The following is a 25,645-nucleotide window of genomic DNA, read 5'->3' on the forward strand; positions in this document are numbered from 1 at the left end:
CTTTCGAACCGATGCTATCCGGGCAGATGCTGAGGTCGGTCCTGCGCTTCCGGTGAAAGGAAGCTTCCGGTTCACAGGCGCCCCAACGACTATTTGCCGGTGCTGTTTCGCGATCTACTCAGCTAGTCCCCGGCGGAGGATCTAGCCTACTCCAACTCGATGTTGGTCGGCCAAGTGTCAGGGTCGGTTCTGCAATTCCGGTTGGAGGGTGACTTCCGGTTTGCAGGCGCCTTGACGACTTATTACCGATACTACGTTACGCTCGGTCTACTCGGCCTTTTAACACTGCACTGACTTGTCGAGTGCCGATATCGGTCCGACGACCCCGACGTCAAGCGCTGCTCTCTGCATCTCGTTTCGCTGCTTTGCTCGTCAGTTACTCTGTAAGCCAGACATTGTATGCACCACCATGTTGATCATCATATTCCAAAGATCGGGGTCGCTTTTCATTCCGTGTACCACTCCTTCTACGCTGAAGTACTCACCAAGAGCAGCCGCCACCGTGTTTCGTTCTATGTTAGGCAGTCGCAGACATCATGTTCTGGCGTTTCTTCACTTAGAACAAAATGGTGAAAACGCATGGCAAAATTGATACAGGTACTGCTTGAATCAGCCGTGACGTGACAGGAAAGTTCACTTCTAGGTGCTCCTGTCTTCCAGGCCGATAGATTTGGGATGAGCCTGTGGGTCCAACTTCCTATTGTAACCGTTCGACAAATTCGAGGATTGTTAACCGGCGATTTAAGCGCCACTCTCGCAATAGGAGAGACCGCCGGTCGATTTGATTTGCCCGACTATTTCGACTTTTACCTCAGGGGTACTCGAACGGTCGCTGGCTCAAATTTGAAACAAAGAAGCGCAATCTCTGAAAGCTGAAATATCTCCCACAACACGCTCAATCCCGCCTTAAGGCCCAAACGCAATGATAGCGGAACGGCAACGGAATGCGGTACCGGTTCGCCAGGATGAACCATACCATCTCGACTGAGCTGACAACGAATGAAATTGAACTAACACTGAGTCGACAAGCTTGTTGTAATCCATGCTGGCGAACCGGTTCCGCTTTCCGCTGCCGTTCCGCTATCATTGCGTTTGGGCCTTTAGACTCGTTCAACCCACTGAACTGAAGAACTTAAAAACCTCTTAATGAAAATCGAAGCAGCAACCTGAAACAAAACTCGCAATTGAAGTGACCTTCCTCACAATTGCACTAAACGGAACTCAACTAAACCAAAACTACTCGATTTTCTATTAATTACAAATTCCACAATTTATTCGGTTTCGGGTTGGACGGTTTGGGTTGGGTTTGGATTGGGGAAACACTTTAGAGCATGGCCATGTCTACAACTACCACATACCTGCGCAGGGTTTTTCTTCGTCGACTTGTTGAATCTCGGCGACGACTCGAATCAGCCAGGAACCTCGGCGATGGCGGCGAGAACCTTCGTAACGATGGCGGCGAAGGGGATCGTTTCGCCGTCGCTGCAGGAATGGCGTGCAGCGCGATGAGCCCGTGCAAATATGGCCGAACTAAAGTTGCGAAGCGGGTGGCGGCTGGACGGATGGCCTCCGATTTTCTCCAGAGAGCTTTGGCTACGACGGAGTGTCGTGTGACCCGGGGTTGATCTTCTTCCTTCGGTTTAGAGCCAACGTACCTCCGTACGGCCTCGCGTATGGCGCTCTGACCGTACGTGATGAAATGAACTCCTCCCCTAAGGTTCTGATCCGGAACGTGATGCGCAATTGGCGACGCAGTTCACGATCTCGCACTCTCGTTTAACTTGGTCCGGGGTTGTAACGTTGGTGGACCGTCTACGACGATTAATTGGCGATCGTCGGGGAATTTTCGCTCCTTTTGAAAGGCGAAACACCACGCTCCGTTTGACTACCCCAAAGGGCGGGCCTTGGTGGTTGCACGGACTCGAAACAACGTCCTCGGACGGAAATGGTGGCCCGAAACGCCACGGGGACCGTATTCGACTTCGGTCGACACTCGAAAAACTCCAGCCTGTACCCAAAAAGCGCAGGGCGCTAGAAAGTCCAACGCGAAATTTATTTTAAAAACTAAATTTAGAAAACCGAGTTCATTGAAATTACCTTTTTGAGTAACAATTATAAATTTAACAGAACAGTTCGCGTTTGTCGGACACACCGACTCCGAAACGTTTCACTACCTTTTAGAACAAACAAATAGAACAAAATTAGAACAAAGTACAAACGAAAAATCACTTCAATCACTTTCAATACCTTTTAGTTACAACGAATCTAACACACTTTAAATAAATTAACTTTAAAATTGAACTACGAACTTCTGAACTCCAGCCGTTTAAGAAGCGAAATGAACGAGTCTACTTCTTTGGAGCAGATAAGAAACCTGCTCACATAAAGAGCCTATTCTTTCAAAAATTGCGCCCAAACTAATTTGATATGGCGAGAGTTCGTGCCTTCGGTAAACGAACATGGCTAAAACGAAAATGAACACTACAAAGGTTTGCACATCACTACACATATCCCATACTGGGTGACGTCAATTTAGTACACTTAGTCTAGACACAAACCTTATCGACAATATACGTAACACTGAGCTCAATCAAATTCAAATTCAGATGATTTTGCTTAAAAAGATAAAAACGTCAAAAGTCCACAAACTTTTTTATCATGTTTTTAACGGAAAAACGCAAAACGTTACATCACACCACCAGGTTTTATGAAAATTTGATCAGGCGCACTGATCAAATTTTCATAACTTTCAAAATGATCTACGTGAAAACATTAATAGAAATTACCTCCTGCAGTTGAAAATTAATAATCATCTCACCAGTTTCTAGGATCACAAACAGAGCGCTTACTTCCACTAACTCAGCTAAACTGCATCTTACGATCAGCACAATGGAACTTGTCCATCAATTACGCCAATCGTTACTCTAACTAAACTGGTTAACTGCATCATCAAATCGTATTTGACCCAACCGCAGTCAACACAAACTCAAAACTAGATAATCAGTTACTATCAGAACGCTTCGTCTGACTCTTACTACTGATATCTGTAAACGAAAATTAAAACCTGGATAATCAAATTCATCAGAACACTTCGTCTGACTCAGTAATTTGACATCCGTACAAGCGAAACTAAAAACTGAATTCTAGAATCAGAAATTCTTTCTGACCAGTCTAGAATTCATACACGGCATAGCGCGCAACCCTATTTGCGTTCAAACGAAACTGACAGCATATGAACTTGCATGCAACTCACTGCCTGTCAAGCGCTCACTGACAACTGCGAAAAACATCGCGCTGTCACTGCGAGTGACATCTGCGAAGAAAAACATCGCACTGTCAGTGTCAATGATAAACAAGAACGAAAACAACAGGAAAACGAACACAAAGTTCAGTTTCCTGTTAGAAAGTGTCGGACAAGCTGCTGGAGGACGTCGTGGGACCGGAGAAAAACATCCTTAATCGTCGATAAACCGGGGGAGTATTAGGTATTTATATTAAATATGCATCAGATTAATCTTTTTCCCGTTTATTTCCAGGAAACTCCTCGTGGGAACAACTACAACCGACACCGGTCGGGAAAACTATTGGGAAAATTCACACGTGAACGACCATGCGAACTTGTGCCCAGCGGTAACCATCACTAACTGAACAAGTCGAGTACCCGATCGCTGGAATGTTGTAATTAGGATGGTTTCCGATAATTTACCAGTGCTAACCCTTCCATGATCGACCGATTGACCAACGGAGCATCAGCATCGACGCTAATACTGCATTTATTGCCAATATTGTACGGAAACAACGCGACGTGAGGCGTGACACTCCGAGGATACCAGCGATTTTGGAGATAAGTACGCGTTCGGAATCGGATGGGAGACGAAACACGGCGACTATCAGGACACGTAAGCAGTACGTACGTATGTCTACATTGGCCTACCGATGAAGAACAGCGAGCGACGAAAGGATTTGACCCTCCCAGTCAGCTGGACGTGTTCCTCTGAACGTTTTCATCGCGGTAGGATCGTATCACCGGGTGAGTCGGTTCCGATTATCTTTCTACTAACCTAGGATTAAAACTAATATAGATTTTAGTAGATTTGCAAACATTGTACGGCTAGGTCAGATTGTAAACTAACATTAGGTAAGAGAATTTTCGCTAACCAACCCATTTATGCGACGCATTTTCCTTTCATCCTAGTGATGATTTTTGTACATTTTCCTTAACGGGAAAATGTCATAGCTTGTTCTCGAATTGACTAGAATTTCTTTAAAAAACTGGCATGAAATATGCCTAAGGAATTGCCTTTCTCATCTATGAGTTCATAACTATCACCTAAAACTCTATTTACATATGCTACAACATATTTTGCATCAAGTTTTGCACAGAAATCTTTTGATTTGTTAGATAAAACTGTATTTTTCTTTAGCACCTTTTCTCCTACTTGGTAAGTGGGTGCGCGTTTATTTGAACGTAAATTATAATATTTTGCTTGTTTTTCATAAGCTTCGGCTAATTTTTCCTAATTGTTTTGTATAATTCTTTCCGTTCATTATCGTTGAGAGCTGAATTTGCAATTCCATTCGAATTTCTCATTCTCTCATACTCAGCTCCATTTGAAATCATATTTCTACCAAATGTTACGAAATATGGGGAATATTTGGTAGAATCGTGGACCGAATTCCTAATTGCACAAGCTATTTGCTGCAAATTGTCGGTCCAATGTTTGTGATTGCCTCGAAGCGTAGCCCTTATTGCTGTGGTGACTACTTTATTCACCCTCTCGGTGTTATTGACTTGTGGGTGGTATGAGGGTGTCAGCCAATGCTTCACCCCGTATTGCCTGAGAAGTGAGGCAAACTCTTTTGAGGTAAATTGACTACCGTTATCTGTCAATATAATCTCCGGTACTCCAAAAAGTAAAAATACGGTCTGTTCTAAAAACAGTACTAATGATGAAGCCGTGGCCTGCCTAAATGGTTGGACCATGATGAACTTAGAGAACACATCTGTTACTACAAGTAAACAGGTGCATCTTCCCTTCCCTGAAGTGGGAAAAGGGCCAACATAGTCTAGGGTTAAGAACTGCCATGGGTAATCGCAGTATTTTTTCTGAGATCCCATTGTTGGGGTTGGGTTCACATTTATTCCCTTTGATGTTTTACAGGCTAAACAGCTCTTACAGTACTCCTTTACTTCTTTGGACATTTTTGGCCAGAAATATTTTTCTTTAAGCGCACTGAGAGTCTTTTCATATCCCAAATGTGCCGTATTATGGACTGACTCGATCAGTGATAAGCGCTCTGCCTTTGGTGGAAAATATTTCCAGTCGAAACGTTTGTCTTTCAGCTTTCCAGGTTCCTCTACATACTTATAAATCTTATTACCCGCAACTTTAAAATTCTTGTAGTCGTGAGGACTTTTTAAAATATCGTCAACTATTTGCGAGTAATCTTTGTCAATAATTTTTAATGCTTCTATACGTGACAAACAGTCAGCTAAAATGTTATCTTTTCCTTTCCTGTATCTTAGCACAAAATCGTAAGACTGCAATTTGAGAGCCCAACGTAATAATCGCGAATTAGCGCTTGCAGCTGTGATTGAAAACAGCCAAGTTATGCTTTTGCAGTCGGTAATCACAGTAAATGTTGTTCCCTCTATATAATGCCTGAAATTCTCAACAGCCATAAGAACGGCTAAGCACTCCTTCTCAGTAGCTGCATATTTCCTTTGAGTGCTTGACAGTTTCTTACTGTAGTATCCAATAATACGTTTACCGTCATCAAACTCTTGCAATAACGCTGCTCCGACTGCCAATTGTGAAGCATCTGTCTCTATAATAAAGGGACGGGAATAATCGGGATTTGCCAAAACTGGAGCTGAAGTCAAAACCGATTTAAGCCCTTCTAACGCCTTCTCCGCATCTTCTGACCATTTAAATTTCTTAGATTTCTTAAGTAAATCTGTGATTGGGGCAGTCAAATGGCTGTACCTTGGTATAAATTTCTGGTAGAAGCCCATTAGACCCATCAACCTTCTTACATCTCTGATGGTTTTTGGACGAGGATAATTGAGGATAGGCTCTAATTTAGCACTATCGATTGATAGACCCTTTTCTGTTAACAAGTACCCTAGATACTTAACTTGCTTTCTACAGAATTTCAAAAATTCAGAACTCAAAGACGTGACAAAATATTATAAATTCAATTTAAAAATTTAATTCAATTCAAAATTCAGTCTAAAAAATAGAGAGTTAACTATTCTTTTATCCTAGAAAAATCAAATTCAAGCACGGAGGCAACTTCTAAAAATTCAATTCAATTCAAAAATAAAAAGAAAAAATTACTATAATTACTTAACCTATCAAATTCAAAATTCAATGTATTAAAAAAAATAAAACTAAAAATTAAAAATCAAAAATTCAATTCAAATTAACTTAAGCGAATTCAAACCTTAAACACTAGAAAGTTAAAGTTAAAACAATTTCAAAATTCAATTCAATTTCACTTAATCCAAATAAAAGCACTCAAGATTAACTGAAACTATTCAAAATTAATTCAATTGAATTTAAGTTTCGTAAACTTTTGACGTTGGGCGCCACTGTAACCGTTCGACAAATTCGAGGATTGTTAACCGGCGGTTTAAGCGCCACTCTCGCAATAGGAGAGACCGCCGGTCGATTTGATTTGCCCGACTATTTCGACTTTTACCTCAGGGGTACTCGAACGGTCGCTGGCTCAAATTTGAAACAAAGAAGCGCAATCTCTGAAAGCTGAAATATCTCCCACAACACGCTCAATCCCGCCTTAGACTCGTTCAACCCACTGAACTGAAGAACTTAAAAACCTCTTAATGAAAATCGAAGCAGCAACCTGAAACAAAACTCGCAATTGAAGTGACCTTCCTCACAATTGCACTAAACGGAACTCAACTAAACCAAAACTACTCGATTTTCTATTAATTACAAATTCCACAATTTATTCGGTTTCGGGTTGGACGGTTTGGGTTGGGTTTGGATTGGGGAAACACTTTAGAGCATGGCCATGTCTACAACTACCACATACCTGCGCAGGGTTTTTCTTCGTCGACTTGTTGAATCTCGGCGACGACTCGAATCAGCCAGGAACCTCGGCGATGGCGGCGAGAACCTTCGTAACGATGGCGGCGAAGGGGATCGTTTCGCCGTCGCTGCAGGAATGGCGTGCAGCGCGATGAGCCCGTGCAAATATGGCCGAACTAAAGTTGCGAAGCGGGTGGCGGCTGGACGGATGGCCTCCGATTTTCTCCAGAGAGCTTTGGCTACGACGGAGTGTCGTGTGACCCGGGGTTGATCTTCTTCCTTCGGTTTAGAGCCAACGTACCTCCGTACGGCCTCGCGTATGGCGCTCTGACCGTACGTGATGAAATGAACTCCTCCCCTAAGGTTCTGATCCGGAACGTGATGCGCAATTGGCGACGCAGTTCACGATCCGCACTCTCGTTTAACTTGGTCCGGGGTTGTAACGTTGGTGGACCGTCTACGACGATTAATTGGCGATCGTCGGGGAATTTTCGCTCCTTTTGAAAGGCGAAACACCACGCTCCGTTTGACTACCCCAAAGGGCGGGCCTTGGTGGTTGCACGGACTCGAAACAACGTCCTCGGACGGAAATGGTGGCCCGAAACGCCACGGGGACCGTATTCGACTTCGGTCGACACTCGAAAAACTCCAGCCTGTACCCAAAAAGCGCAGGGCGCTAGAAAGTCCAACGCGAAATTTATTTTAAAAACTAAATTTAGAAAACCGAGTTCATTGAAATTACCTTTTTGAGTCACAATTATAAATTTAACAGAACAGTTCGCGTTTGTCGGACACACCGACTCCGAAACGTTTCACTACCTTTTAGAACAAACAAATAGAACAAAATTAGAACAAAGTACAAACGAAAAATCACTTCAATCACTTTCAATACCTTTTAGTTACAACGAATCTAACACACTTTAAATAAATTAACTTTAAAATTGAACTACGAACTTCTGAACTCCAGCCGTTTAAGAAGCGAAATGAACGAGTCTACTTCTTTGGAGCAGATAAGAAACCTGCTCACATAAAGAGCCTATTCTTTCAAAAATTGCGCCCAAACTAATTTGATATGGCGAGAGTTCGTGCCTTCGGTAAACGAACATGGCTAAAACGAAAATGAACACTACAAAGGTTTGCACATCACTACACATATCCCATACTGGGTGACGTCAATTTAGTACACTTAGTCTAGACACAAACCTTATCGACAATATACGTAACACTGAGCTCAATCAAATTCAAATTCAGATGATTTTGCTTAAAAAGATAAAAACGTCAAAAGTCCACAAACTTTTTTATCATGTTTTTAACGGAAAAACGCAAAACGTTACATCACACCACCAGGTTTTATGAAAATTTGATCAGGCGCACTGATCAAATTTTCATAACTTTCAAAATGATCTACGTGAAAACATTAATAGAAATTACCTCCTGCAGTTGAAAATTAATAATCATCTCACCAGTTTCTAGGATCACAAACAGAGCGCTTACTTCCACTAACTCAGCTAAACTGCATCTTACGATCAGCACAATGGAACTTGTCCATCAATTACGCCAATCGTTACTCTAACTAAACTGGTTAACTGCATCATCAAATCGTATTTGACCCAACCGCAGTCAACACAAACTCAAAACTAGATAATCAGTTACTATCAGAACGCTTCGTCTGACTCTTACTACTGATATCTGTAAACGAAAATTAAAACCTGGATAATCAAATTCATCAGAACACTTCGTCTGACTCAGTAATTTGACATCCGTACAAGCGAAACTAAAAACTGAATTCTAGAATCAGAAATTCTTTCTGACCAGTCTAGAATTCATACACGGCATAGCGCGCAACCCTATTTGCGTTCAAACGAAACTGACAGCATATGAACTTGCATGCAACTCACTGCCTGTCAAGCGCTCACTGACAACTGCGAAAAACATCGCGCTGTCACTGCGAGTGACATCTGCGAAGAAAAACATCGCACTGTCAGTGTCAATGATAAACAAGAACGAAAACAACAGGAAAACGAACACAAAGTTCAGTTTCCTGTTAGAAAGTGTCGGACAAGCTGCTGGAGGACGTCGTGGGACCGGAGAAAAACATCCTTAATCGTCGATAAACCGGGGGAGTATTAGGTATTTATATTAAATATGCATCAGATTAATCTTTTTCCCGTTTATTTCCAGGAAACTCCTCGTGGGAACAACTACAACCGACACCGGTCGGGAAAACTATTGGGAAAATTCACACGTGAACGACCATGCGAACTTGTGCCCAGCGGTAACCATCACTAACTGAACAAGTCGAGTACCCGATCGCTGGAATGTTGTAATTAGGATGGTTTCCGATAATTTACCAGTGCTAACCCTTCCATGATCGACCGATTGACCAACGGAGCATCAGCATCGACGCTAATACTGCATTTATTGCCAATATTGTACGGAAACAACGCGACGTGAGGCGTGACACTCCGAGGATACCAGCGATTTTGGAGATAAGTACGCGTTCGGAATCGGATGGGAGACGAAACACGGCGACTATCAGGACACGTAAGCAGTACGTACGTATGTCTACATTGGCCTACCGATGAAGAACAGCGAGCGACGAAAGGATTTGACCCTCCCAGTCAGCTGGACGTGTTCCTCTGAACGTTTTCATCGCGGTAGGATCGTATCACCGGGTGAGTCGGTTCCGATTATCTTTCTACTAACCTAGGATTAAAACTAATATAGATTTTAGTAGATTTGCAAACATTGTACGGCTAGGTCAGATTGTAAACTAACATTAGGTAAGAGAATTTTCGCTAACCAACCCATTTATGCGACGCATTTTCCTTTCATCCTAGTGATGATTTTTGTACATTTTCCTTAACGGGAAAATGTCATAGCTTGTTCTCGAATTGACTAGAATTTCTTTAAAAAACTGGCATGAAATATGCCTAAGGAATTGCCTTTCTCATCTATGAGTTCATAACTATCACCTAAAACTCTATTTACATATGCTACAACATATTTTGCATCAAGTTTTGCACAGAAATCTTTTGATTTGTTAGATAAAACTGTATTTTTCTTTAGCACCTTTTCTCCTACTTGGTAAGTGGGTGCGCGTTTATTTGAACGTAAATTATAATATTTTGCTTGTTTTTCATAAGCTTCGGCTAATTTTTTCCTAATTGTTTTGTATAATTCTTTCCGTTCATTATCGTTGAGAGCTGAATTTGCAATTCCATTCGAATTTCTCATTCTCTCATTGTTGCGACGCGTTTTGGACCAGCCTAAGAAATGAACTGGTCTAGTAGCGAGCATAACCGCAACATGACAGTTCGCATAGTTGTAGTGGTAGGCGAAGGAGAGAGATGGCGAACAAACCTGTCGATGGTAGAAAGTAAATAAAGAGCATAGGTAAATAGAAGAATCTCGCCATTGCAAATTGAAGGAAAAGCAGATTATTTGCGAAGAAAGTTTTATTTTCCAAAAACTTAGTATTTTCAAAAATTAAATAGTGTCTAAGTTGGATAAATCGACGGTTAGAGTGCAAAGGGGAATCCGTGAGTGCAACCTGAAAAAGAAAGTTGAAATGAGTGAGAAATGATATGTAACGTTTATCGTATTTTCCTGCAGGCTCGGTGAAACCAAATTGTCCACCACGAAAACCCGTGCTAAAACTGCCGTTTTTGCAAATTAGACTGTAAGTAGAATTGAAATCAGTGAATTAAGAAAAATTTCAGTATTATAGTTTCATTCATGATAAAATTTAACAGCAAAAATACCGATTGAAATCCGCTTAAACAGTTAGGGTAGTTGGACCATAGTTGGACACCAATACCACGGATCGAAAGAAATTGAACGGCAAGACGAAACCAATTTATTGTGAGTAGATGTAGATTAGATTAATAGAAATTAACTAAATGAAATTTAATAAATTTTAGTTTGAGCATTGCTGAAAACCAGTCAGCTGCTTCTGGAAAATTTTGGTTTCCCTTCGGGAACATTCTCAAAAATAAATTGACATACGATTGTGTCCTTGTGAGAAGCCAATCTTGCCCCAAATATGGCTTCCGATTCCGATTCCGTCAACCAACGCGTCCTTGATTTCACGGAAACTCCGTGCGGTATCTGCGGTCCGTCGACTCAGGACGAAGAAATGATTGGTTGTGATGGTTGTTCCGCGTGGTTTCATTCCCGTTGTGTCAATGTGGTGTCCGGAAAGTTGCCGAAAAAGTGGTTCTGCCAAAACGCAGACTGCCAGGTGAAAGCTGAGGAGTACCGGAAGCAACGAGAAGCCAGGAAGCAGCAGCGCAGCCGCAAGGAAGTCGACGAGTCGGACAAATCCAGCGTCAACTCCCGCTTAGGCGCATCTAGCGTCGAAGCAAAGGTCCGAGCGCTAGAGGAACGTCAAAAGCGGCAGTATGAGGAGATGGAAGCGGAGCTGCAGCTGCGGAAAAGAGAAAGGGAGATGCAGCGTGCCTTCGAGCGAAAGAAGATGGAGTTGGAGCTGCAGATGCGTGCCGAAGAAGAAGAGGAGCAAAGGGCTTGGCAAGCGGAAATGCTCCGAAAGAAGGCGGAACAGATCGAGCGGATGAAGGCGAACCAGGAGTCGTTCGAGAAGAAGATGGCGGCCATGGATAAACAGTTGGCGGAGTTTTCGATCCAAAAGGGGCCAACATCGGCGTCAAAACTCGGTGGCGACGGTCGTGCCAGCAAAGTCAACGAAAAGGTGTTGAAGCTGAGCAAGGAGAACGTCAAGAAGCTAGCGGCAGACGACGATGACTTGGACGAGGATAGCGAGGACGACGAAGAATCCGAAGTGTCGAGCCAATCTTCCGAATCGTCGGACGAGGAATGTCCCATTCCGCCATCTAGGCACCTCAAGCGGAAAGGCATGGAGAAGGTGGATGAAATGAGCCAAAACGGGCAGGAGCAACAGCGGACTGGACCGACCAAGGCGCAGCTAGCCGCGAGGAAGGGACTAACCTACAAACTCCCAAAATTCTCGGGCAAACCAGCGCAGTGGCCTCTGTTCTACGCCGCCTACAAAGCTTCTAACGAGGCCTGTGGTTACATGAACCACGAAAACCTTATGCGACTGCATGAAGCGCTGGAAGGCGATGCCCTCGAGCTAGTTTCCGGGCAATTACTGCTCCCTCAATCAATCCCGAGGGTCATCGAGAAGCTGCGTCGGCATTTCGGCCGCCCAGAACAACTACTCGAGAGTCTGCTGGATAAGGTGAATCGTCTGCAATCTCCGAAGGCGGATAATCTCCGGAGCTTCGTTCCATTCGGAAACACGGTGGAGCAACTCTGTAGTCATCTGGAGGCCGCGGAACTTCATCAACACCTTGTCAACCCACTGCTGATCAAGTCACTGGTCGATAAGCTGCCGGATCGCGAGAAGCGTGAGTGGATCCACTTCCGAAGAGGCCGTGGCGAAACGACGTTGCGGACGCTGACGGACTTTTTGATGGACATCGTGGCAGATGCTTGCGAGGCCAACGTTGACGTCGAATTCAAGCCGCTGCAGCAGCCGAAGGCAGTTCCCCAATCCGGGAAGAAGCTGCACAAGGAGAAGGGTGGACTATACCTCCACAACGAAGCCAGTAATCCAGCCGCTACGTCCAGCGAAGTGAAAAAGCTCAAACCGTGCAAAATGTGTCAGGGAACCAATCACCGATTGCGACACTGTGCGGACTTCAAGAAGCTGCGATACGTTAACCGGTTGAGACTGGTGACTCGAGAGAAGCTGTGCCATGTTTGCCTCAACGAGCACGACGGGCAGTGCAAATTTAGAATTCGCTGTAATGTCGGCGAATGCAGAGAACCGCACAACCCGCTGATGCACCCGGTCGAAAACACGGTCGGATTAAGTGCACACATCAGGACCAACTGCACGGTTCTATTCCGAATCGTACCGGTACAACTCCACTGCGGTGGAAAAACCGCTACGGTGCTCGCATTTCTCGACGAAGGTGCCTCCGTCACGCTGGTGGAGAAAAAGCTCGCCGATCGCCTGGGTGCTTTCGGAATACAAGAGCGACTCACCATCAGGTGGACGGGAAACGTATCGAGAGTGGAGGAAACCCGCAGAACCAGCTTGTGGATATCGAGCACAAACGCCGGTGCCAACGACAAGATGCTCCTGCACACGGTTCATACGGTTGGTAAATTGATGCTACCACGTCAGAAGCTGGACAGCGAGGAGCTCGCCGCTGAATACGGGCACATGCGAGGCTTGCCTATCGAATCCTACGACGGACAGCCGCAATTGCTCATCGGTGCGAATAACATCCATTCGTTTGCTCCGATGGAGGCAAAGATAGGCACTACAATGGAGCCAATCGCAGTCCGAACTAACCTCGGATGGACGGTGTACGGGCCGAGGCAAAGCACCACGGTTGCATCGGGCAACTTTCTTGGTTACCACCAGAGAATCACCAACGATGATCTGCACGAGCTGCTGAAAAGCCACTACGCGTTGGAAGAGTCCGTCGTGGCGATTCCGCAGGAAACAGCGGAGGAGAAACGTGCCCGGGAAATATTGGAGCGCACCACCAAACGCGTTGGCGATCGCTTTGAGACTGGATTGCTGTGGAAAACGGATGACCCACGATTCCCGGACAGTTACCCAATGGCTTTGCGGAGGATGATGCAGCTAGAGAAGCGACTCGAGAAAAACGACAAGTTGCGAGAAAACGTCTGCAGACAGATCGATGAGTACCAGCAAAAGGGGTATGCACACCTCGCCACCGCGGAAGAGCTGAACGGTACTGCCTCCGATCAGGTCTGGTACCTCCCGCTCAACGTCGTCCAAAATCCAAAGAAACCGGAAAAGGTTCGCCTCGTATGGGACGCCGCGGCTACGGTACAAGGAATTTCCCTGAACTCGCAACTGCTAGCAGGACCGGACATGCTAGTTCCGCTGGTAAAAGTTCTTGCTGGTTTCCGCGAATGGAGCATCGCTTTCGGCGGCGACTTGAAGGAAATGTTCCACCAGCTGAAGATTCGCGCCGAAGACAAACAAAAGCAGCGGTTCATTTTCCGGAAACATTCGGAGGACCCACCGAGTATCTACGTCATGGACGTAGCGACGTTCGGGTCGACGAGCTCTCCTTGCTCGGCTCAATTCGTGAAGAATCGAAACGCTGAAGAATTCGCCTCACAATACCCAGAAGCATCGGCGGCGATCATTCACCGACACTACGTCGACGACTACTTCGATAGCGTGGATACGGAGGAAGAAGCTGTCAAGCGAGCTCAGGAGGTACGACTGGTCCACCAAAAAGGAGGATTCGAGATCCGGAACTGGGTGTCGAATTCACCAGAAGTGCTGCGGAGTCTGGGAGAGGAGAAACCGGCGGCGCCGGTGCATTTCGGCCGTGACAAGCAAACGTCGAATGAGAGAGTGTTGGGAGTCATCTGGGATCCGGACATGGACCAGTTTGCCTTTTCAACGACCCACCGCCAGGAGTTATTGCCGTACCTCTATGAAGGCAAACGGCCGACGAAACGACTTGTCGCCAGCTGCGTGATGGGGTTTTTCGATCCGCTGGGACTGCTGTCGCCGTTTACCATCCACGGAAAAATCGTCATACAGTATCTGTGGCGATCCGGCTGCGATTGGGACCAAGAGATCGATCCCGACTCCTGGCAGCTGTGGAAGCGGTGGACAGCCCTGTTACCGGTAGTTGAAGCTATCCGGATTCCCCGCTGTTACATCGGTGGCGCTAAATCTGCCGATGTTGATTCGCTGGAACTCCACATCTTCACCGATGCCAGCGAACATGGATACGGATGTGTGGCATATTTGCGAGCGGTTATCAACGGAGCGGTCCACTGCAGTTTGATGATGTCTCGGGCGAAGGTGGCGCCAATAAAACGACAGTCGATTCCCCGGCTGGAACTGATGGGCGCGGTCCTGGGGGCGCGAATAAGCCAAACTGTACTCGACATGCATTCGTACCGGATTTGCCGTACTGTCTTCTGGACGGATTCCCGCACTGTTTATAGTTGGCTGCACTCCGATCAACACCGCTACAAACAATTTGTTGCCTTTCGCGTCGGCGAGATCCAAGAGCGGACAAACGTAACGGATTGGCGGTGGATACCAACGAAGCTCAACGTTGCGGACGTGCTGACGAAGTGGGGACAAGGCCCTCCACTGCAAAATGACGGCGAGTGGTTCAACGGACCATTGTTCCTGTACCGGCCGGAAGAGCAGTGGCCAACACAAGAAGCGACGATCGAAGAGACCAACGAGGAAGCGAGAGGCGTTGTATTGTTCCACGGAGTGATCGACGTCGAACCGATATCACGCTGGACGAAGTTGTTGCGGGTCACAGCCAGCGTAGTGCGCTTCATCGCCAACTGCCGGCGGAAGAAAAGAGGAGAGCCGATCATTGCTACACGTGCTACGGCAAAGCAGCGGCAGATGATCGAGGCGACAGCTGCGAATTACGCGGCGCTGCAAGCACCACTGCAGCGAGAAGAGCTTCAGCGAGCAGAAACCTTGCTCTGGCGTCAGGCACAGTGGGACAGCTTTCCCGACGAGATGAGCGCGCTCACCAACAACCTCAAGCGCCAGCCGGGCAAACCGGTGGAGAACATCAAGAAGAGTAGCCCGATCTACAAAAGTTCTCCGGTACTGGACGACGACGGAGTGCTGCGCATGGATGGCAGACTTGCCAATTCGGATGAGAGCTCCTTCGACAAGAAGCATCCAATTATTCTGTCGCGGGCTCACGAAATCACACAAAGGTTGATACAGCACTACCACGAAGAGTTCGGACACGCCAATTCGGAAACCGTGTTCAACGAGATGAGGCAGCGGTTTCAAATTCCGAAAATGCGTCCGGCGATCCAGCAGGTGGTGAAACATTGCATCTGGTGCAAAGTCAACAAGTGTCGACCGAAATCACCGAGAATGGCTCCCCTTCCCGTCGAACGAGTCACCACTCAACATCGGCCCTTTAGTTCCATCGGTCTGGATTACCTTGGTCCGGTGGAAGTCACGGTGGGGCGTCGAAAAGAGAAGCGTTGGGTGGCAGTTTTTACCTGTTTGTCAGTGCGCGCGGTGCACCTCGAGGTCGTGCACAGCCTTACCACGGAATCGTGCCGGATGGCGATCACGCGCTTCAGTAGCAAGTATGGAAAGCCACAGCAAATATTCTCTGACAATGCCACTTGCTTCAGAGGAGCGAGTAACGAGATGATAAGAATGGAGAAGATAAACCAGGAATGCGCAGGAGCTGTCTGCAGTTCAACTACCGCATGGCACTTTATTCCGCCTGGAACCCCACATATGGGTGGTGTCTGGGAGCGGATGGTACGGTCGGTGAAAGAAGCGATGCGGGCACTCGACGACGGACGAAAGTTGACCGATGAGATCCTGGTGACAACTCTGGCTGAAGCGGAAGACATGATCAACACGCGTCCGTTGACCTACTTGCCACAGGATTCGAGCGAATGCGAAGCACTGACGCCGAACCACTTCCTACGAGGAACGGTGTCTGGTGCAGACCTGAAGGTGGACGGAGGATCAACGGCTCCCGCAGAGGCTCTGCGGAACGTATACAAGCGGTCGATGTTCCTAGCAGACCGAATGTGGGAGAGATGGACGAAGGAGTACCTTCCGACGATCAACCAGCGGTCGAAATGGTTCGACGATCAGAAACCGCTCGAAGTGGGCGATTTGGTCTTCGTAGTCGACGGAAAGAATCGGAAGTCCTGGAGACGGGGCATCGTCGAAGCGGTGATCAAGGGCTCGGATGGCCGAGTCCGGCAAGCGGACGTGAGGATGGCTGACGGTAAGGTACAGAGACGGGGCGTAGTAAACCTGGCGACGCTGGAGGTAAGGTAAATCCGGGAATGCCGGATGTTACGGGCCGGGGTGTTGCGACGCGTTTTGGACCAGCCTAAGAAATGAACTGGTCTAGTAGCGAGCATAACCGCAACATGACAGTTCGCATAGTTGTAGTGGTAGGCGAAGGAGAGAGATGGCGAACAAACCTGTCGATGGTAGAAAGTAAATAAAGAGCATAGGTAAATAGAAGAATCTCGCCATTGCAAATTGAAGGAAAAGCAGATTATTTGCGAAGAAAGTTTTATTTTCCAAAAACTTAGTATTTTCAAAAATTAAATAGTGTCTAAGTTGGATAAATCGACGGTTAGAGTGCAAAGGGGAATCCGTGAGTGCAACCTGAAAAAGAAAGTTGAAATGAGTGAGAAATGATATGTAACGTTTATCGTATTTTCCTGCAGGCTCGGTGAAACCAAATTGTCCACCACGAAAACCCGTGCTAAAACTGCCGTTTTTGCAAATTAGACTGTAAGTAGAATTGAAATCAGTGAATTAAGAAAAATTTCAGTATTATAGTTTCATTCATGATAAAATTTAACAGCAAAAATACCGATTGAAATCCGCTTAAACAGTTAGGGTAGTTGGACCATAGTTGGACACCAATACCACGGATCGAAAGAAATTGAACGGCAAGACGAAACCAATTTATTGTGAGTAGATGTAGATTAGATTAATAGAAATTAACTAAATGAAATTTAATAAATTTTAGTTTGAGCATTGCTGAAAACCAGTCAGCTGCTTCTGGAAAATTTTGGTTTCCCTTCAGCTCCATTTGAAATCATATTTCTACCAAATGTTACGAAATATGGGGAATATTTGGTAGAATCGTGGACCGAATTCCTAATTGCACAAGCTATTTGCTGCAAATTGTCGGTCCAATGTTTGTGATTGCCTCGAAGCGTAGCCCTTATTGCTGTGGTGACTACTTTATTCACCCTCTCGGTGTTATTGACTTGTGGGTGGTATGAGGGTGTCAGCCAATGCTTCACCCCGTATTGCCTGAGAAGTGAGGCAAACTCTTTTGAGGTAAATTGACTACCGTTATCTGTCAATATAATCTCCGGTACTCCAAAAAGTAAAAATACGGTCTGTTCTAAAAACAGTACTAATGATGAAGCCGTGGCCTGCCTAAATGGTTGGACCATGATGAACTTAGAGAACACATCTGTTACTACAAGTAAACAGGTGCATCTTCCCTTCCCTGAAGTGGGAAAAGGGCCAACATAGTCTAGGGTTAAGAACTGCCATGGGTAATCGCAGTATTTTTTCTGAGATCCCATTGTTGGGGTTGGGTTCACATTTATTCCCTTTGATGTTTTACAGGCTAAACAGCTCTTACAGTACTCCTTTACTTCTTTGGACATTTTTGGCCAGAAATATTTTTCTTTAAGCGCACTGAGAGTCTTTTCATATCCCAAATGTGCCGTATTATGGACTGACTCGATCAGTGATAAGCGCTCTGCCTTTGGTGGAAAATATTTCCAGTCGAAACGTTTGTCTTTCAGCTTTCCAGGTTCCTCTACATACTTATAAATCTTATTACCCGCAACTTTAAAATTCTTGTAGTCGTGAGGACTTTTTAAAATATCGTCAACTATTTGCGAGTAATCTTTGTCAATAATTTTTAATGCTTCTATACGTGACAAACAGTCAGCTAAAATGTTATCTTTTCCTTTCCTGTATCTTAGCACAAAATCGTAAGACTGCAATTTGAGAGCCCAACGTAATAATCGCGAATTAGCGCTTGCAGCTGTGATTGAAAACAGCCAAGTTATGCTTTTGCAGTCGGTAATCACAGTAAATGTTGTTCCCTCTATATAATGCCTGAAATTCTCAACAGCCATAAGAACGGCTAAGCACTCCTTCTCAGTAGCTGCATATTTCCTTTGAGTGCTTGACAGTTTCTTACTGTAGTATCCAATAATACGTTTACCGTCATCAAACTCTTGCAATAACGCTGCTCCGACTGCCAATTGTGAAGCATCTGTCTCTATAATAAAGGGACGGGAATAATCGGGATTTGCCAAAACTGGAGCTGAAGTCAAAACCGATTTAAGCCCTTCTAACGCCTTCTCCGCATCTTCTGACCATTTAAATTTCTTAGATTTCTTAAGTAAATCTGTGATTGGGGCAGTCAAATGGCTGTACCTTGGTATAAATTTCTGGTAGAAGCCCATTAGACCCATCAACCTTCTTACATCTCTGATGGTTTTTGGACGAGGATAATTGAGGATAGGCTCTAATTTAGCACTATCGATTGATAGACCCTTTTCTGTTAACAAGTACCCTAGATACTTAACTTGCTTTCTACAGAATTTCAAAAATTCAGAACTCAAAGACGTGACAAAATATTATAAATTCAATTTAAAAATTTAATTCAATTCAAAATTCAGTCTAAAAAATAGAGAGTTAACTATTCTTTTATCCTAGAAAAATCAAATTCAAGCACGGAGGCAACTTCTAAAAATTCAATTCAATTCAAAAATAAAAAGAAAAAATTACTATAATTACTTAACCTATCAAATTCAAAATTCAATGTATTAAAAAAAATAAAACTAAAAATTAAAAATCAAAAATTCAATTCAAATTAACTTAAGCGAATTCAAACCTTAAACACTAGAAAGTTAAAGTTAAAACAATTTCAAAATTCAATTCAATTTCACTTAATCCAAATAAAAGCACTCAAGATTAACTGAAACTATTCAAAATTAATTCAATTGAATTTAAGTTTCGTAAACTTTTGACGTTGGGCGCCACTGTAACCGTTCGACAAATTCGAGGATTGTTAACCGGCGGTTTAAGCGCCACTCTCGCAATAGGAGAGACCGCCGGTCGATTTGATTTGCCCGACTATTTCGACTTTTACCTCAGGGGTACTCGAACGGTCGCTGGCTCAAATTTGAAACAAAGAAGCGCAATCTCTGAAAGCTGAAATATCTCCCACAACACGCTCAATCCCGCCTTAGACTCGTTCAACCCACTGAACTGAAGAACTTAAAAACCTCTTAATGAAAATCGAAGCAGCAACCTGAAACAAAACTCGCAATTGAAGTGACCTTCCTCACAATTGCACTAAACGGAACTCAACTAAACCAAAACTACTCGATTTTCTATTAATTACAAATTCCACAATTTATTCGGTTTCGGGTTGGACGGTTTGGGTTGGGTTTGGATTGGGGAAACACTTTAGAGCATGGCCATGTCTACAACTACCACATACCTGCGCAGGGTTTTTCTTCGTCGACTTGTTGAATCTCGGCGACGACTCGAATCAGCCAGGAACCTCGGCGATGGCGGCGAGAACCTTCGTAACGATGGCGGCGAAGGGGATCGTTTCGCCGTCGCTGCAGGAATGGCGTGCAGCGCGATGAGCCCGTGCAAATATGGCCGAACTAAAGTTGCGAAGCGGGTGGCGGCTGGACGGATGGCCTCCGATTTTCTCCAGAGAGCTTTGGCTACGACGGAGTGTCGTGTGACCCGGGGTTGATCTTCTTCCTTCGGTTTAGAGCCAACGTACCTCCGTACGGCCTCGCGTATGGCGCTCTGACCGTACGTGATGAAATGAACTCCTCCCCTAAGGTTCTGATCCGGAACGTGATGCGCAATTGGCGACGCAGTTCACGATCCGCACTCTCGTTTAACTTGGTCCGGGGTTGTAACGTTGGTGGACCGTCTACGACGATTAATTGGCGATCGTCGGGGAATTTTCGCTCCTTTTGAAAGGCGAAACACCACGCTCCGTTTGACTACCCCAAAGGGCGGGCCTTGGTGGTTGCACGGACTCGAAACAACGTCCTCGGACGGAAATGGTGGCCCGAAACGCCACGGGGACCGTATTCGACTTCGGTCGACACTCGAAAAACTCCAGCCTGTACCCAAAAAGCGCAGGGCGCTAGAAAGTCCAACGCGAAATTTATTTTAAAAACTAAATTTAGAAAACCGAGTTCATTGAAATTACCTTTTTGAGTAACAATTATAAATTTAACAGAACAGTTCGCGTTTGTCGGACACACCGACTCCGAAACGTTTCACTACCTTTTAGAACAAACAAATAGAACAAAATTAGAACAAAGTACAAACGAAAAATCACTTCAATCACTTTCAATACCTTTTAGTTACAACGAATCTAACACACTTTAAATAAATTAACTTTAAAATTGAACTACGAACTTCTGAACTCCAGCCGTTTAAGAAGCGAAATGAACGAGTCTACTTCTTTGGAGCAGATAAGAAACCTGCTCACATAAAGAGCCTATTCTTTCAAAAATTGCGCCCAAACTAATTTGATATGGCGAGAGTTCGTGCCTTCGGTAAACGAACATGGCTAAAACGAAAATGAACACTACAAAGGTTTGCACATCACTACACATATCCCATACTGGGTGACGTCAATTTAGTACACTTAGTCTAGACACAAACCTTATCGACAATATACGTAACACTGAGCTCAATCAAATTCAAATTCAGATGATTTTGCTTAAAAAGATAAAAACGTCAAAAGTCCACAAACTTTTTTATCATGTTTTTAACGGAAAAACGCAAAACGTTACACTATCTCAAAAGTATGCCATTCTTGTTGCCACTTAGCCAGCGAACGAATTCTCGCCAGCCTGGTTTCTTTTCACCGATAGCAGTCGATGTGGATATCGTGCTCACCACTCACATGGTAATGGGTCGGAACGCGCTGTTTAACTTCTCCCGATTCCGGTTGGTCTGTAGCGCCGTGCCGCAGGCTGGCGCACCGTATTTTAGTGGCGATGTTTATATGCCAGCCAGAAGCCACCACTTACTGCTTCTAGGATCACTTAAATTGGGAATAATTCTTGTGAGCGCATTGCTCGCCTTCACCGTCTTCTTGCATGCATAATCAACGTGACTGTTGAAGTTCAGCCGATCGTCTAGCATTACACCCAGGTGTTTCAGCGTTCACTAGGATGCTATGACATGCCCCCGCCAGTGATCTCGCCGTGCATGACTGCTTTGCGGTTGCTAACTAGTAGCACCTCCATTTTGTGGCGTGCTATCTTCAGCTTGACTCCCTCCATCCAATCTCCAATCAGGCCAATTGCCTCCGATTCCAGCATTTCTACTTCCCCCTGCGTCTCACCTATTACCGTTAAGACAACGTAATCGACCGTAGCTCCAGCGTTAGAACCCGTCGTATATCACATTCCTCAGTGTTGGACCCTGTATGGAACCTTGTGGGTATCCAAAAGTTATTCTTAACTCTTTAAACTCCTTTAACTTAAAAAAAATGTGAAATGGTTTATATCATTCACTGCCTTCTATGTCATTCCAGATTGATCGTAGCAAGCGACGCGCGCGGGCTGTTGTGTTTTAAATCTTCTGTCACGTTTTTTCGGCTCCATGGATTATTTTAGATTCGGCTGATGTAAACGCAAATCGGCTGTTACAAGTATAATATTTCAACGGTCAAGATCTTCCAAGATTTATCTGTTGTTCGGTTTCACGTTCGAAATGGAACCCTCCCACTAACAACTCCTTCCTGTGAAATCCATGGAGATGCAGAGGTGATCTCGGTCTCTAGTAGCAATGGACGTCACAATAACTTTCCTTCCCTTCCCTCTCCCGATGACCGTAAGGACGTGGCCGGCGCCGTTATTGGCATTACTAAGTTTGGAGTCCTCGAAATTGTACATTGAAAATGATATGCTAATCCCAAGCTACTTCTGTTGGTTCCCTGTGCAATTTTGATTATTCCAGTCAATCACGGAGTAGCAACTACGAATTGTACGGTCATCAATGCTTATGCTTATGCTTATGCTTTCACTGCCCTCTATGTCATTCCAATGTTCAGCTGCTCCGTCTCATATCGCTTCTTTGTTTTGATTCGTATTTTGTTCAACAACTGCTTGAGGGCTACTGATAGAGTATTTATTAGTATGAAGTCATCTTTGCTGCTGAATCCGCATTTATGATTATTACCAGAGCAAAGTTGATGTGCATAACCTATATAGTAATATACATTTTTTTTTCTTTTCTCAGGATACACCTTTCCAAGTCACAGCACTTCGCAGATGGCCTGACTCGATATGGACGCTTCTCGCCCAGTATGGACCAAGGCTACCACACGCTGGTATCGCCTTCGCCATCCGGTCAGCAGCAATCCTCAATACCGGCCACGTGGAACACTGCAGCACCCAGTAGTAGTAGCACTTCAACGGTAAACGGTTCCAACGGTTGCAGCCAAATCAGCAACAGTGTCATTGGAAACGGAGACCTACTCAACGGAAGTCCAGGCCAAATCTTTCGGGCGGGACCTCTTTTCGATCGGCTGTCCGATGAGTTGATGGTGAAAATTTTCGAGTGGCTCGACAGCTGCGAGCTGTGCAATATCGCACGAGTGTGCAAACGCTTCGAATCGGTCATATGGAGTCCAAACCTGTGGAAATTCATCAAAATCAAAGGCAAGGCAAATGTAATTGTTAGAGGCGTTCCCAGAGATTTAACTCGTCTTTCGTATTCTAGGAGAAACAAATAGCGGCGATAGGGCAATCAAAACCATCCTCAGGCGATTGTGCGGCCAGACGCGCAACGGAGCGTGTCCCGGAGTAGAGCGAGTTTTGCTAAGCGATGGTTGCAGATTAACGGACAAAGGTCTACAGTTGCTGTCTAGGCGGTGTCCGGAAATAACGCATTTGCAAGTTCAGAACAGTGTCAGCGTCTCGAACCAGGCATTGTTCGATTTGGTCACCAAATGCACCAATCTGCAGCATCTGGACATTACAGGTAAGAGGTTGATGAACATTGTAGACCTTCACGGTCCATAATACGCTAGATTCGGGGGCTAACTTTGCATTCCACATTTCCCAGGCTGTGCACAAATCACGTGCATCAACGTTAATCCAGGCTTGGAGCCACCTCGTCGATTATTGCTGCAGTATCTGGATCTAACTGATTGTGCATCGATTTCGGATTCCGGACTCAAAATCATAGCCCGAAATTGCCCACTACTGGTTTATCTTTACCTACGGAGGTGTATCCAGATAACAGGTAAGCTTCTCCAGGGCATACCTCAACTGTACACTTTCGTGACTTACGCAAACGATTTTCTTTCAGATGCTGGCCTCAAGTTCATCCCAAACTTTTGCATAGCGCTGCGGGAGCTAAGCGTTTCGGACTGCATCAACATTACCGATTTCGGGCTGTACGAGTTGGCTAAACTAGGTGCTACACTACGATATCTTTCAGTTGCTAAATGCGACCAAGTCTCGGATGCAGGACTCAAGGTCATCGCCCGACGGTGCTACAAAATGCGCTATCTAAATGCACGTGGTTGCGAGGCGGTTAGTGATGACTCGATCAACGTTCTGGCGCGGTCCTGCCCTCGGTTGAGGGCCTTGGATATCGGCAAGTGCGACGTCAGTGATGCCGGACTTCGAGCGCTGGCCGAAAGCTGTCCCAACTTGAAGAAACTTAGTTTGCGAAATTGTGATATGATCACCGACCGAGGGATCCAGTGCATAGCGTACTACTGCCGTGGACTGCAGCAGTTGAACATCCAGGATTGCCAAATCTCCATAGAAGGATACAGAGCAGTTAAGAAATACTGCAAGCGATGCGTCATCGAGCATACCAATCCAGGATTTTGCTAGCATCTACTGAATGTATAGGCCTAAAGTGCTCTCTTTTAAGTGTTTCAAACATACAAGTTGTGTAGCAAATTGTTTTAGAAATTTTAAATTTTGATTTTAAAGTTCTGCCAAAAAAACATGAACAGAAATTTGTTGATAACTATATTTAACTAGGCGAATATTTTATATCGTGTTTTAAAATAAATTTAAACTGTACACTAACGACGTAATATATATTTTCAATCATTTTTCGAACACTTTGTAAAGATTTTATTTATATAAACACTAGAAAAAATAAAAATGTATTTATTTTACAAATTGTGTTCTACTTTCATCAACCGAAAACAAAAGACTCGCCCATGAACAAATTATGTTTTGTTCTATATTTCAGCATCATCAAGCATTATTATTCATTTCTTTATTTCAATATTTCGTTTTACACCAATCATCTTCAATTATCTCTCCATTCTCGGCTGCATCATATGCTCTCCAGTTCTTGGTGGAATGGGTGCCCCTGATCCATCCATTTTGCTCGCTGCGGCTCACCTCATCTTGTTCCAACCGGATTCGAAGCGAACATCATTTTTGAAGGGTTGTTGTCCTGCATTATTATAACATGTCCTGCCCAGCATATTCTGCCAGCATTAGCCACATTCTAGATACAGGGATACCGTAGGGTTGGACGAACTCGTGGTTCATCCTTCGCCGCCACACACCGTTCTCCTGTTGAAAACCCCAAAATATTGCTATGTTCCGTTATGTTCCAGTAGCGCATATTACACATTTAATTTAGAATGCCGAATCTCGGCTAATTTAAACCGAGATCCGCACAGCCGAGTAGTCGGCAAACAAATTTCCTTGGATCTCAGGAAATAAAAGCCGAGTATCAGTAAATCGTGCTTCGTTGCGAAGCAACAGAACAATTTGTTAGCTGAGTCTCAGTTAAAATCGGGAAAGCGAGATTCACACAGCCGAGCTCGTGGAAAAAATCTAAGTGTGTACCTCAGGCATCCCTACCCATAATCCCACAGACGCAGGGCTCTCAGTCGCTTCATCTTGAAAATGGAAACTTCAGAGACCTCTAACCTGGAAAAAGAAACCAAACAAAACCCAAAAAGAGACCAAACAGGAATAAAAAAAAACAAACA

The 25,645-nt window shown here is 44.9% G+C and overlaps 1 protein-coding gene across 1 annotated transcript in view; it reads left to right on the forward strand.

Annotated features, from left to right (window-relative positions):
- LOC5579937 (F-box/LRR-repeat protein 7) overlaps positions 1 to 24,810 on the forward strand; it is a 219,419-nt gene extending 194,609 nt beyond the window's left edge. The window contains exons 4-7 of the mRNA XM_021851070.1: positions 22,909 to 23,330; positions 23,392 to 23,652; positions 23,737 to 23,916; positions 23,983 to 24,810. Coding sequence (XP_021706762.1) covers positions 22,909 to 23,330; positions 23,392 to 23,652; positions 23,737 to 23,916; positions 23,983 to 24,518 — 1,399 coding nt within the window. The 3' untranslated portion in view covers positions 24,519 to 24,810. The remainder of the gene's footprint in view (positions 1 to 22,908; positions 23,331 to 23,391; positions 23,653 to 23,736; positions 23,917 to 23,982) is intronic.
- Positions 24,811 to 25,645: the final 835 nt, after the last annotated feature.

Source organism: Aedes aegypti, chromosome 3, assembly GCF_002204515.2.
Source record: "Aedes aegypti strain LVP_AGWG chromosome 3, AaegL5.0 Primary Assembly, whole genome shotgun sequence".
In the NCBI taxonomy this organism is placed as follows: domain Eukaryota; kingdom Metazoa; phylum Arthropoda; class Insecta; order Diptera; family Culicidae; genus Aedes; species Aedes aegypti.